Source organism: Cynocephalus volans, chromosome 10 (genome assembly GCF_027409185.1).
Source record: "Cynocephalus volans isolate mCynVol1 chromosome 10, mCynVol1.pri, whole genome shotgun sequence".
NCBI lineage: Eukaryota > Metazoa > Chordata > Mammalia > Dermoptera > Cynocephalidae > Cynocephalus > Cynocephalus volans.
In genome coordinates, this window is record NC_084469.1 from 38,471,690 (window position 1) to 38,487,027 (window position 15,338).

The following is a 15,338-nucleotide window of genomic DNA, read 5'->3' on the forward strand; positions in this document are numbered from 1 at the left end:
TCTTCCTGCCCCTCTCAGGCCCAATTTGAATAAAGCTCCCCTCCCTCTTACTAGTCCCTGGCACTGAGCTATACCTGTGGGTTCCCTACATTCTGCTCACATCTTTGAAGATTATCATTTTATTAAGCCCCCCCTGAAATACCCAAATGAATGTGTAGCTGTTTCTTGTCGACATCCTGATTGTATCAGGTAGAAAAAAAAATTCCCTATAGTCAAATAACTAACAAATGGGTTATTTATGTCTGGGCTTCTTAGAGCCTTTAACATGTTGATGAATATCCAAGAAGAAGGGTATAGTATACAGGATCCAAGCTTACTTGACCCAGAACCGCCCCCATTTTCCCAGAGTTCAGTGAAAGTATTTTATGGAACCCAGAAATGTATATGCCAACAGCCATGGACAGCTAACAGGGACGTGCACAGCCACCAGAAAACACACAGCTCCTCAGAACCTCCGCTGGATAGCACAAGAGAGACTTTCTAAATAGCATGCAAGCTTTCAGACAATGATGCTTAACAAAAAAAATACAGCCCTAGGAAATGAGACCTAAGACCTAGTCTTGTCTCTGTCACCGCCTTCTCTTGGGCAGGCCACTTCACTTCTCTGGGCCCCTTTTCTCACCTGTAAAATGCAGTAGATGAACTTGGTCAATAGATTTTAAACTTATTTTGGGTGGAATTGTTTCTTTAAATGAAATTTTAGGTAGAAGCCCAATTCAGAAGACTCATGGAAACCAAGCTGCTCTGCGTAAGGCAGGGGTAGGAGGACAGTGCTGATACTCCGTCCCTCAGACACCATCCTTTAAATGTGGCCTTTGAGTGCTTCCAAGGAACCCACAGGGCTCCCTGCAGCCAGCCTGGGAAACACCATACTAAAGGCACCCTTCAGCGCCTGCTTTGACATGAGCATAAGGTGGTCTTCACATAGGATCACTGTTACCCCCACCTGCAAGAGGTACAGAGAGCAGCTGAACCTACACTTAGGGATGGCAAACAGCCCCATGTAGAGTTTTTTTTTTTCCTAATTTCTGAAAATGTCAGTTTTGGGCAACAAGTAATTTCCTTTATCTCAGGGTAAAGAAACTTTGGAACCTAATACATCCCCCTAGGAAAAGTCTTTAATACCAAATGACTCTTCCCAACCAATATTCTCTTTTGTGTGTGTGTGTGTGTGTGTGTGTGTGTGTGTGCGTGCGTGCGTGCACATGCACGTGAAAATACACTCTTTTGTGTGTGTGATCAACTCTCTTTGATTTTTCTTTTTCTTTTTTTTAATGTTTATTGTAGTAAAATACATACATCATAAAGATTGTTATTTCAAGCATTTTTAAACATACAATTGCATGAAGTTAATTATGTTCACAATGCTGTATAACCAATACCTCTATTTCCAAAACTTTTTCAATATCTTAAACATAATCCCAGCCAATATTCTAACTATCAAAATATGTGAATGAGTCTATAATCTGGAAACAGACCTCATTCTTCTTGGATACAAAATGTTCAGTCTAAAATATATTTGGAATTTTACTGATACTAGAATATCTTAAAACACCCTTAAGCTACCCAGGAACGACAGCCCATCTAGAATTCCCCTTTCTTTCTCACTTCCTTCCAATATCACTTTAGTTGAACACTGAGGTCTCCAGGCTACTGGGGTGCTGAAGAATGATTAGGGAGGGTACCTCCAAAACCTAGGTGGTGCTGGTCATTCCCCAGTGAGAAGGTTAGTGAGTCCTCTCATAAAGCAACTCTGAAGCTGGACAAAATTCATAAAAAATAGCCATTTCAGTGCTCTGGAAAATGACCAAAGGTATACAACAATATGAGAAGCACTTATGCTTGAAAACATTCTGAATTTCAGGTAAAAACAGTGATGGTTTATTGTCTCTAGACATTCCTGCCTGGAGCTGCTCCATCCCCAGCCCCATCAGTCCACACAGAGGTTCTAATGGGGTAGGGCAGGCTGTGAGTACCAGCAACTGTGCTGTTGTGGTCGAAAGGAACTCACTGGATTTGGGGCACTGGGTGACACCCCTCTTCTCTCATCACACATAGAAGAGCAGGAGTACGATCAATGGCTGACTTCTCATCCAAACCAATGGCAGCCATGGCACTTGGGATGGCCAACTCAAGTGCTTAAGGAAAAACTGTCAACCAAGATTTCTATATCCAGCAAAATTACCTTCAAAAACGAAGGTGACATAAAGACAGTCTCAGATAAACAAAGATTGGGAGAATTCTTTGATAGCATATCTGACTTATAAGAAATACTAAAAAAAATTCACAGGCTGAAACAAAATGGACACCAGGCTGTCACTCAGATCCACAGGGAGAAATGAAAAACAACAGAAATGACAAATATGTGGTTAATGTTAGACAGTCTATAAACATATTTTTCTTATGTCTTCTTTTATCTTTTTAAGACTTAAAAAGGGACAAAGCTATAATTTTCATACTGTATAGATGGGTACAACATATACATACATACACATATAGAGATAGGTGCAATATACATGACAACAATTACACAAAGGAAGAGGGTTCACTGGAACAATAGTAGAGCAAAGATTTCATGTGCTATGGAATTAAGTTAATTCTGAAGATTGTGATGAGATGCATATTGTAATTCCTAGAGCAACTGTTAAGAAAATAACTTAAAAATATAGTATAAATGTCAAAGGAATTAAAATGGTACAATATAAATAGAGACACATGCCATTCCTATGGACTGGAAGGTTCGACAAAGTAAAGATGTCAATTATCCCTAAAATGACAAACAGATTTAATGTAATTCCTATCAACATCCCACCATGATTTCTGTAGATACAAAACATTATTTAAAATGTATATTAAAAGCCAGAGGAACTAGAATAGCTAAAGGAATCTTGGAAAAGAAAACTAAAGTGGGAGGGATCAGTCTACTCAATTTTAAAAAGTATCATATAGCTACAGTAATCAAAACCGTGTGGTATTGGCAGAGAGACAGACACGTAGATCAATGGAACAGAATGGAAAACCCAGAAATAGACCCACAGAAATATGTTTAACTTATTTTTTGAAAAATGTGCAAAAGCAATTTAATGGAAATATGGGATCTTTTCAAGAAATAATCCTGGAGCAATTGTATATCCGTAAGGAAAAAAAAAGTGCACCTTAACCTAAGTCTCATACCTGATATAAAAATTAACTTAAAGTGGATAGTGTATTTAAATGAAAAATATAAAACTGTTAAACATTAAGAAAAAAAAAATACAGGAGAAAACCTTCAGGATCCAGGGTTAGAAAAAGCATTCTTAGGCTTGACAGCAGAAGCATAATATATAAAAGAAATAATTGATAAATTGGACTTCATCAGACTTAAAACATTTGCTTTGCAAAAGACCCTGTTGAAAGGATGACAAGACAGGCTACAGACTGAGAGAAAATATTTGCAAACCATATATCCAACAAGAGACTAGTATCTAGGATACAAAAGAAACTCAAAATTTAACAGGAAAAATGCAATCTGATTAGAAAATCAGCTAAAGTAATGAAGAGACATTTCACTGAAGAAGATATACTGATGAAAAATAAGCACATGAAAAGATGTTCAACATCATTAGCCATCAGGAAAATGCACATTAAAACCACAATGAGATATCACTACACACCTATCATGGACACAAGTAGCTAAAATAAAAAATAGTGAAAACATCAGAGGCTGGCAAGGATGGAAAGTGGATCATTCATTCATTTCTGAAATGAAAATGGCACAGCCACTCTGGAAAACAGTTTGGCAGATTCTTTAAAAATTAAACTTTCAACTACCATGCAATCCAGTAATTGCACTCCTAGATATTTACACCAGATAAATGAAGACTTATGTTGACACAAAAGCCTGCACATGAATGTTTATCACATCCCTATTCATAATATCCCCAAACTGAAAACAACCCATATGTCCTTAAACAGGTGGATGGTTATAAGCAAACTGCAGTCTATCCACATGAAATATTTACTACTTGGCAATAAAAAGGAATGAACTATTGAGACATGTGACAACCTCGATGAATCTCAGAGAATTATGCTCAGTGAAAGAAAATCCAACCCCAAAGGTTACATACTGTATGGTTTTATTTATGTAACTTTCTTGAAATGACAAGATTGTAGGAATGATAAACAGTTTAATGGTTGCTATGGGTTAATGAGGGCGTGAGTGCAGAAAGGAAATGGGTGTAGCTATAAAAGGAACAAGGGAGGAATCCTTGTGGTGATGGAAATGTTCTGTACCCTGATTGTATCAATATCAATATTCTCACTTCGATAAAGTACTACAGTTTTGCAAAATGTCATCACTAGAGAAACTGGGTAAAGAGTATACAGGATGTTTCTGTATTATTTATTAAGGTTGCATGTGAATGTGCAACTATCTTGGAATGAAAATTTTAATTTTAAAAGATGTACAATAAAGACAACATTTATATTGCTTATAAATCTGCGATTTGAGCAAGATCCAGTGGGTCTAACTCTTCTCTTTTCCACTTGCTTCAGCTAGGGCTGCTAGAAGGCTGGACCTGGAATCTCACACACACATATGCATGTGCACACACACTTCTCTCTCTCGTCAAGAGACAAGCATAAAACAACAGGACACAGAAAGGTTAGATATAAAAGGATAGGCAAAGTTTATCAGGCAAATGCAAACAAAAGGGAAGCTGGGTTGGCAATATAAATATCAGGTCAAGCAGACTTAAAGGCAAAACAGGCATTAAATAGGACAGAAAGGGCTATTTAATGTTCATAAAGGATACAATCTACAAAGAAGATGTAAGTATCATGAGCCTTTTTGTGCTGAGTAGTGTAGCCATGAGATGTATAAAACCAATTCTGTGACAAATCCAAAGAGAAAATGACAGGAACGCAAGAGTAGTGACACACCTCCCTCAGTCTTTGACAGATTAAGTAGGCAAAGAATGAATTAGGATATAGAGGAACTGAATAATGTATTTCATGTGTCTGATTTAATAGATATATGTCAGTTTTGTACTCTACAAAAAGAAAATGTACGTTTTCTCTAAGTACTCATAAAACATTTACAAAAATTGATCATATATTAGCCCACAAAGGAAATCTCAGTAAGTTCCAAAAAGGAGAACTTATATGGGCGCTGTTCTCTGACCACAGTACAATAAAACAGAAAATTAATGGCAAAAGTTCAAACCAATAAACCCAAACACTTTGAAATTTAACAACACGCTACTAAATAATTCTCAGGTCAAAGAGGAAATCAAGGCTGCAATTACAGATCATTTAGGACATAACAGTAATAAGAATGCTGTGCGCTGACGCTCATGGGAAAGTGCAGAGACAGGTTCATAGCTGAAGACCTCATATAATTAGCAGAAAAGAGTAAAAATAAGTGGACTAAAGATTCAAGCCAAGAAATAAGAAAACAGTAACAAACTAAACCAAAGAAAATTAGGAGGCAAGAACTAACAAACTCAAAAGCAGAAAATAATGATTTGAAGATAAAAAATATATATAACAGAGCTTATATGTATAATATTTGAAAAAGAATAGTAATATGAATAATTTGCTAATCCAGAAAACATTGACACAAAATTAAGAACAAGAAAAGGGATATGCCTTCATATATGGCTATATTTGGGGGGGGGTGTTACAGTTTTAAGCTAATATAGTATAAAATGTCCAATGGATTTTTTTTAAGAAAAATAGAAATTACAAATTGAATTTACAGTGAGAAAGCTTGAGTGAATCAACATGCCAGAATCACATTGCCAGATCTGAGAAGCTAGTATACATAATGGTTAAGGGTGTGGGATCTGGCCTGGGCTTGCATCCAGACTTCACCTTCTAGCCATGTAGCATGGAACACAATATTCAACCTCTCCAAACCTCAGTTTCCTCCTATCTAAATTGGCGATGATAACAATATCTACTTCCTGAAATTTTTGTGCGGTTAATGAAATAACGCAAACCAAACCTCTAGCACTGTGCTAACAGAAGAACCCTGCAAGAGACACAAGATGTTTTTATTGTGGCATTCCTTCAAACTTCCAAAGAACAGATATTTCATATGCTACATTAATAGTTTCAAGGAACAGAAAAAGATAAAATGCTATTCACTTGGTTTTACACAATCATTATTTTGATATAAAAACTGGACAGTGTTACCATAAAAAATACAAAACTTTTATGAATATATATATATATTTAAATTAAATATAAGCAAATAGAATCCAGTGTTGTAATGAAATAATAAGACACCAGAATCAAATAGGGTATTTCCCAGGAATAGAAAAGTAGTTCAATAGGAGGAAATCTATCAATCTACTTTGTTACATCACTAGACAGTTTTTCCTTAATGCCAAGGTAGGAAAAAAATCAAATTGACAGTGTGTTGACCTAGAAATGTAGTTTTTAGTTATTAGCCTGAGGAAATGAGATGTGGCCAAAGATTTGTGTTCAAGGTTGTTTGATATAACATTACTAAACTTTTAAAGAATCTGAATACCAAAAGAATAGGGGGATGTTGAAATATGCTTAAATATTTATGCTTAAATAAGGTATAGAAATACAGAATAGGTTATTCTAAAAAAGACTATTGCAAAACCATGTAAAATGTTTTGAAGAATATTTCGAGACATATTCAAGATATGGTTTTATTAAGTATAAAGAAGATTAAAGTAGTATACACTGCATGCTAACATATGAAAAACTATGTATTTCATGTGTGTGTGTATGTACATGTACGTACGAGCATTTAGGTTGCTCCCTTGCTTTTGCTACTATAAAAATGCTGCCACAAATAGCCTCACACATTTGTCATTTTGCACAAGTGTGAAGATCAAATCACCATGTTTTAATCGATTTTAAGAACTGTAATCTGCGTGCGAAATGACACATACACAAGATTATCCATTGTAATATTGTTAAATGTGTGTATGTGCATGTGCGCACACACACAGTCATTTATGGGGAAGAGGAGTAAAAGGGAATAATACAAAATGTCACAGTGGTTATTTTAGGGAAGTTGTGATTTTCATCTTTATACTTTGTTTTAAAAAATTTTTCCTAATGCCAAGGTAGGAAAAAATCAAACGTTAGCAAAACATTTTAAATAAGATTCAAACAAAAGGAAAAGCACTGCATTTGTATATAAAATATCTAAATTCAAGACACTTATCCTATTTGTGGCCTCATCTGTAAAAAAAAAAAAAAAAAAAAAAAAATGTTAAAATAAAGATTTCCATTAAGGTATTTAAGAGTTTTTATAGTGTCTGGCAAATGTAGGCAAATAATATTCATTCTACTGGTACGCTCCACTTTCCATTCAAATGAAGATCATTGTGAGGATTAATTTTTAAAAATGCATGTGAAAGCATCGAACACAGGGCACAGAGCACAACTTTTTATCAGAAATTGTTAACTGGGCTGGCCCGTGGCTCACTCAGGAGAGTGCGGTGCTCAGAACACCAAGGCCTCGGGTTCGGATCCCATATACGGATGGCCGGTTCGCTCACTGGCTGAGCGTGGTGCTGACAACACCAAGTCAAGGGTTAAGATCCCCTTACCGGTCATCTTTAAAAAAAAAAAAGAAATTGTTAACTGGATCTAAATTATCTTAGCCCATTCCTGGTGACAGCCAGACTCTGTGATGGAGGACAGCTGGCTTTCTCACTAGCTGTCACTCTCCACCCTTCATCCTGGGTTTTCCCACTTCTCACAGTTGCCTCTGTGATGCTGCCATATTGCTTAAAAACCAACAAACAGACCAAAAAAAAAAAAAAAAAAGGAAAGAAAGAAACTGATTTTCTCCTTGCCTCTGGAGGACAGACAGGAGGAAAAAAGTCTATCCTTAATCTCCCTTCCAGGATTCTCTCTTCTTGCTTAAATCCACATCCAGTGTAGACCTGATTCAACCTTTGGAATAGTTTCTTCCCTGGCTGTAACTTAATCTGTCTTGGGAAGGGACAGTATCATTATGTGAGAAATCCTGGCTTACTGCCCAAACCCACATCCCCACTGGATAATCTACTTGATTACTTAAAGAGTCCAGTCTTAGCCAAAGGAATGACGTGGTGCTTCCATTCGTCTGGGAAATTTTGTCTGGTAGGACGACACAGGATGATTTGTCTTGGAAATGGCCAGAGACTAGAACTGAGAGAAATCTTGACAAGAAGATATATGGTGGACCTGGATTTAGGAGGTGGCTATAGGAAGCGGACTTTGGGATTCACTGGAGATGGAGGATGAAAGGCGGGCACTGGTGAAGACGGCTGAATTTTCACATTCTAAGCTCATGGAACATTAGCACCATGGACAGATGCTTGGACACTGGAGAATAAGATGATAAGCGCATTTTGGGGCTTAACAGTTTGGGGTAAGGGCTATGTTCAAGGGGATGTCCATAAGCAGTTTAAAAATCTAACCTTTCAGATCAGATGGACCTCAGGGTAGAGGTGTAGATTTGGAAGCTACCACTTTGGGCAAGAGGGTGGAAGCCTTGGGATAGAATGAAATTCTTCACAAACACACCTGAGCATTATGGAACTATGGTATTTAGAGAAAAGAAGGAGGAAGGGGATACAGTGAAGAAGCCAGGGCGTGTGTAGCCAGACAGTATAATGCCAAGGGTGGAAAAGATGGTCTCAATAACAAGTCACAAGGAAATGAAAGCAGATATCCTAGCCCTGTGAGGATGGCAGAGCTATAATCCGTGGTTTAGGTAAACAAAGGCAAAAACCTCATGCTTTAGTTGAAATTGGATACATGCACCAACGAAAAACAAGAATGCAACATTGCATTGAAGCAATAACACAATGCTGGAGTGGACTGTGGTAAGCCAGATCTTCACCCAAACAGTTTTAGAAGCTCTTGGAATGCCTTGAACTCTAAGATCTGGCAACTTTGACTCCATTAATTTTGTAGATCATTCATTCTAAGTGGGCTTTTGCATTATTAAAAAAGGAAATGATTCTGAACAATTGGGTTGTGTCATTTAGAGGCAGGACAGAGTTAAGAACTCAGGACTTCTGATCGCAGGCCACGGACAGTTCACATCAGCTTGCCGCATCTCAGGATGCACCCAGACACCTCTGTATAAAGACCCAGTGACAAATCAAAGCCCCATGAGATGTAAGCACGTTAAGCTGGGGCATCCTCTTCCTGCTTAACTATACCCTTATAGGACTCCAATCCAGGAAAAAAAGAAAAAAGAATCTACTCCCCCTGCCCAGTTCCCCACTCCATGTATGCATATTTGCCAAATGCTCCCTATTCCCCATCCTTCTTCTTCTCCACCCACCCCACTCCAACAAAGCCTCTATGGCTGGTCAGCCAGATTCAGAGATGTGGGTGGGTCACCATGGTGACAGAGGAAACCCTGCTGCAGAAAGAGAGAGACAGAAATAGCAGGGGAAGTTTCTTAAGCCTAATACACTGTCTCTTGCCTTTCTTAGAAGTGTTTCCTTCACATCAGAGAAGCACATTAGAGGTAAAGAGAGATGCTGTAGTGTTGGAGCAACAGTGCAATGCCTGAACTCTTCTTTAAAAATTTCTTTTCTATGACTTTCAAGTGATCGTCAGTATAACCATCTGATTTTAAGCAGTGCTACCCAGACCCCTGCACGTGGTGAGAGATTACTGAGAGCACTCTGCACTCCATCCTCATCCCAAGTGTTCCTATTCTAACCACTCATGCCTGTCAGGATATCAAGCACATGATCATTGATTCACCAAAGCCAAGGAGGCGTGAGGACTCCTGTGCCCATCCTCCTCCAAGGCCACAATGCTTCACCCTCACTTTTAGACCACTGTCCCCTTGGTGTTCCTCTCTCTGATATCAGAGTGATCTTCTACCACAAAATGGAAGAAGCTAGACCCTTTCTCAACCCATTCCTACTTGCAATCTACATCACTTCTTGCAGTCATAAATTCCATTGCCCATGACAAAGAGTGTGATACTCTCCTTTGCCTGAAGCTACTTGTGGTATCATTTACAGATGAAGTGAGATCTGGTTAACCTATTTTGATCCTCCCCATACTCATGAAGATTTGATAAAACTCAAAACTGTTGTGGGCTTTAGCCTCTTGGCAGGGGAAGAGCCTGATAGTTACAGAACAGGAGTATTAGACAGTGCCAAAGGGTTGCAAAACCATGTTCCCTCCTTAGATTATAAAGTCCTCCCACCAGATCACAACATTTGGAACCAGAGAGAAAAACTGTTTTTGATACCTGCTCAAAACAGGATAATCCATAAGACAGGCATGTAAATTGTGAACTGTCAGGCAAGCTTGTCTTTTTGCTATGAAAGAGGGAAAACATCATTAAAGTCTTAGTGAGAGAGAAACTCAAAACAAAGATAAAATCTATAGCCTACCTGGTGGAGACACCTACCACCCACATGTCAGATTATGCTGTGCCTCAGCATTGAGGTCAAGTGTCATTATAACAAGGAGGTGGGGAGTGGAATATTTTGATGCACCCTTCCAGTGCTATGCTCCTAGTAGAAATGTGTGATAAAAGCAACAGTCTAATAATATGGGTCAGGTGTGGGGTCTAAGAAAAATTAGAACTGGGAGAAATTGGAGAGATCAGTTAAAAGAGGTTGATTCCAGAGGTGATGCTGACAGTGGGAACAGAAACAAAGATTGGGATATGAAACATTTTGGAGAAAGAATGGGGCAAACTTCGTTCCTAACTGTATCTGCCTTGTGAGAGCCAGTTACAACTCAAATGGCAAGCCAAGATTGATCAGAAGAATGGAGGATTTTATTAATAGAATCTAAGCAATCAGGAAAACCACCAGTGTGTACCAGGGATGGAGTAGTTGATGGTGACTTTGGATCTGGACACCTAGAGTTTGATGTGACTATAGGATATGCAAGAAAAACCATTCAACAGGCAGTTAGGAATACAGAAATGAAGTCTGGAGGGAGGTTAGAGCTGAAGATGTGTTAAGCTTTGGAGGCAGTAACAGAAGCCTTGGGAACGGGAGCAATCTGTGCAAGAATGCTGAAAGAGAAAAACAGAAGGCAGAGGCAGGGAGCCTGGGGGATGCCCATGGAGATGAATCAGCAGCAGGAAGAGGAGCCAGAAAAGGCAAGCAGGGAGAGCTCCCACTTGCTCGTAATGTTCTGAAAGAACAACTACTGAGCTGATTTTCCCAGAAGGAGACAACACGAGCAGTCTCCTGAATATGAAAGGAGGAAGCTTTCTTCCCTCCTTCTTCTCCTGTCTTGTTTTCCAGTGGGGGCAAGGACGTGGGGGCAGAGGAGACCCAGTTCCTGCCCTTGAGCAGCTCAAAAGGTTGTGGGGGCAGAGATTTCCCTGCATTCCTTTCTTGGATGTTACACTTTTCCCAGGGACTGGCAGAGCGACTGTTGAGATAGAAGGGAGCCTGTGTCTACTTGATTAACCAAAGAGCATCAATTGGATCATTATTTTGGGCCAAGCACTATGAAGGAATCTGAAAACTTGGAAAGCAAGAATTCTGCTGTCAAGGAGATAGCAATCTTTGGAGATCAGCAAGAGGCTGGATGGAACTGACTTGAAGAGCAGTATGGACTCAAAGAGAAGATATCATCACGGGCTGAAAAGATGTGACCATGACACAGCCAAGACCCTTGAGTGAAGGGAGAATTTGATACAGGAAGGGTGGAGTGTGGCATTTCAATAGGAGGGAGGGCATGAGCAAGGCATGCAGTGATCAGGGTGGAGGCAGAAGGCAAGGTGGAGCTGGCCTTGGCTTGGTGGGGCAAGAGCATCCAGAAACCTGCACTTGGAAGTGGGAGTATGATGCCAACAAGTGGAGGGAAGTCTGTTCTTCTCCAGCATGGCCAAAAGTGAAGAAACAAGGACTAAGGGATTGGTGGCTGTTCCCCAGGTCTGGAGAACAGTGCTCCCAGCAGCCTGCCCACTCCACTCCCTGGCATCTGTCCTGATCCGTGCCAGGAAGGCTCTTTCTGAACAAGATGTTCTGATCTCTTGGAGATCTAGAGCATCCCCCACCTCCTCACATATGTACCAAGCAGGCATGAAAACCAGCTCATTGGCGGGGCTCCCCTGGCTCAGTCCCCAGTACTGGGGGTGACAGTGCAGGCAGGAAGGGATAGAAAAGCCAGGAGTCCTCTGTGCTTGGGGCTGTCCTTGAATGAGACCTAGGAGGGCTTCTGTCTCCCATGGTCCACAGAATTCTTGCTTTCCATGGTTCAGCACTCTCCTTGCACATTTGTCCAAAGTTAGAGCCTGCCCCTTCTCAGAACCTCTTTGACCCTGAGGTGTCCCAAACCAAAGAGGATAGAGGATGCATACTGGACGATAGCCTCCTAACTACCTCATAAGGGAAGTGGCACCACTGTTTCCCCAGCAACTGCCTGTGTGTGCCTCCTGCCCCTCAAGCCAGTCAAGCACCAAGGGATGGACCTCTTCCTTCTTGGACCTCCACCCACTTCTGTCCCCCATCTTCACTGCTACTCCCTCCCCAGCCATGCATTCTCCTTCCACTCTCCGATGTTCTTCCTAGTTTGGCCCCAGATCCCAGCTCAGCCTGCAGTGTACTGCCATCAGTCTCTCACTTCATTTCCCTTCCACCACTCCTTCCCTTCCTCCCTCCATACTTTCTCCAGGTCTGGCATTGGACAACACTCCTTTCTCTCTCTCTCTCTCCAGACTGTGGAATCTCAAGGCTCTATTTCAGAGGAAGGAAGGAGAAAACGGAAATGACGTGCTAAGCATGTTTGCCTACATTCTTCCTCCCGCAGCTTAGAGATGGCTCACGGAGCTTCAGAGGAAGGAATTAAAGTGACATAATATGGCTGTGAGGTTCACAGTGGCTTGTCAAGTGCAGGGCTTGCAGAGACCTGGGGCAGAAGGGGTGTGCAAGACATGAAATGATGTCGTGGACAGAGCATGGGTTGAAATCACAGCAGAGCTGGTCCCAGACCCAGCTCTATGATTATACAGACAAGATAAGTCTCTCCAGCTTCTCTAAACTCAGATTTTTCTGAGCCTGAGAGTCAGGTTTGCCTAACACTGTTAGGGAAGGGACAGCACATTCACACAGAGGTAGAAGATGTTATGATGCCCCTCAGCTCCATCAAGCTCACATTTTCATCAGACAACTCAGCCATGAACTGGGAGGAGATATCCAGTCCTTAGTGTCACGGCCCAGTCTGCCATTCAAGGAATGGTAAACTGCCATGGTGGCCAGAGGCAGCTACAACAGCACCTGCCCCTAGGCTTGTTGACCCCTGGAACTGAACATGAGGGAAACTGAGTCAACAACACCACCTGTGTCCCAGCACAAGGGGCCAGGAAAGTAGGATAGGGAAATCTAGTCAGGGACGAGGAATAAAGCAGAGGGAAGAGCTGGACCCATCCCTGTTGCCTGCCTCAGCCTTTGTCCTCACTAATGCAGTGAACCCCTCCCTTCTCTTGCAGAGAAACCACGGGTGAACAACATCCTGACATCAGCCACCGAGCCCTATGACCTCTCCTTCTCCCGCTCTTTCCAGAACTTGGCCCACCTGCCCCCGTCCTATGAGTCTGCAGTGAAGACCAATCCCAGCAAGTACTCATCTCTGAAGAGGCTGAGTAAGTGGAACTTCTCCCGGGCTTGGGGTCTGTCTCTGGAGCCTTCCGGGCGTCCTCTTGTATTTCACTCTCTTGCTCCACACCCAAGAGGATAGGGTGGAACCCAAGAACAAGGAGGGAGTTGTAGGATGGAAGGAGGATAGACATGCCCCTTGCTTATGTTCTTTATGGCCTGAGCTCATTCTTCCATGGATGAAATAGAAGCTACAGAGTCCTCAGACCCACACTCCATGAGACAGCATTTCAATTCATGCACCAGCTTCAATGCAAGAGAAAGCCTTTCCCCAGCTCCCACCCCATCTGCCTTCTTCAAATGGTGGACATTCCCTGCTCTATATCCTGTCTTGGAATACAGGCTAGCAAGGGCCAGAGCTTTCTCTGAGACCTCTCCCGGAGACCCATAAACCAGCACCCTCTCTAGTCCAGCCAACACTGCCTTGAGGATGACACTCTTCACCATCCATGCACACACCCCATTTCATCAGTCAAGTCCAGTTTATCCAGTGATCCCACCTCTGGCATTTGAGTCTGTGGAGGCTCTTGGCATTGATGGGTTTAAGACACTAAAATGTCAAGAAAGTACATTGAGGGAACAGCTCTTCTTTCCTGGCTTCCTGACCCTTGGACTGTATTTCCTCCATTTCTCCATGAGTCTCTTTTGATGAACACCCAGCTGCAGTTGGAGCCCCACGGGTGAGCATTTGCTTAAAGCTGCATGATAATCTACCCTGATAGAAGCTCAGCCCGAGTCCACACCAACTGCCCCCATGGTGGAATGTTGAGTTTCTATGGCTAGAGGTGAGGACCTCAGATGACCTGAGGAATCTGACAGGTACCTCAAGATAAGGCAGGGTATGCCCACCAGTGACCCCTCTGGGCCAGCTGAGGAGCAGGCAGCACTCCCACACTTTGCAGAGATCGAGAAGGCTGTCTGCAGGGGGTGAAATCTGGGGCAATGCAGGTTTGTATGTATGCTGGGTAATTCGAGGATACAGAAGGCACTGTGCCCTTGAGAGGGCCAAACAGATTGGGGGGATGCATCTGAGTGAGGCACACATATGATGGTACTTCAAAAAGTTCATGGAAAGACTCCTATTATCTTTCCGTGAACTTTTTGAAAGACCCTCGTATAGGATTGTTACCGCCTGCTCGTGTTGTGGGCACAGGCAGAGTGTGTGGGCTGATTATGTGGTTGGGTGGAGGCTGGATGCCCATGTGTTGGCTTCCTGTGCATTGGCTGTTACCCCAGAGAAGGTGTTACTATGTTCCTAAGTTACCAGTTAAGCATTTTCACAAGTGCCTCCTAGTTGAAACATCTTACTTTATTCTAGCATGAGGCCGGTTCATAGAGGAAAGCTCCGGACCTCACCAGGAAGCTGGCAGCTGTGGGTATTTTAGCAAGAGCTGGCAACCATTCTGTTTCAGGACCATGGTGTGGCAGAAATGGCACAGGAACAGGCATAGTTTCAGGGAGTTGGGCTTGTTATCAACTCTGCCATGAACTTGCTGGGGACCTTGAGGAAGTCCCTTCACCCCTTGCTACCCCTCACGGTGGTCCGTGGTCCAGGGGCATCAGCTTCACCTGGGAGATTATTAGAGATGCAGACTCTCAGGCCCACCTCAGACCCACTGAATCAGAATCTGCATTTAACAAGCCCCAGGGACTGGCTGCACATTCAGTGGAGAAGCACTGTGTTCACCTGTCTGAGCCTCCATGCCCTAATCCATAAACTAAAGG

The 15,338-nt window shown here is 41.9% G+C and overlaps 1 protein-coding gene across 3 annotated transcripts in view; it reads left to right on the top strand.

Annotated features, from left to right (window-relative positions):
• The window catches only part of SHISA6 (shisa family member 6), a 279,290-nt gene that overhangs the window by 263,279 nt on the left and 673 nt on the right, over positions 1 to 15,338 (top strand). For 2 of the 3 annotated variants that reach the window (XM_063113149.1, XM_063113150.1), the window contains one exon: positions 13,448 to 13,600. In XM_063113149.1, coding sequence (XP_062969219.1) covers positions 13,448 to 13,600 — 153 coding nt within the window. Of the gene's footprint in view, positions 1 to 9,591; positions 9,638 to 13,447; positions 13,601 to 15,338 lie in introns of all 3 variants that reach the window. The other variant, XM_063113148.1, reaches the window with a different exon arrangement.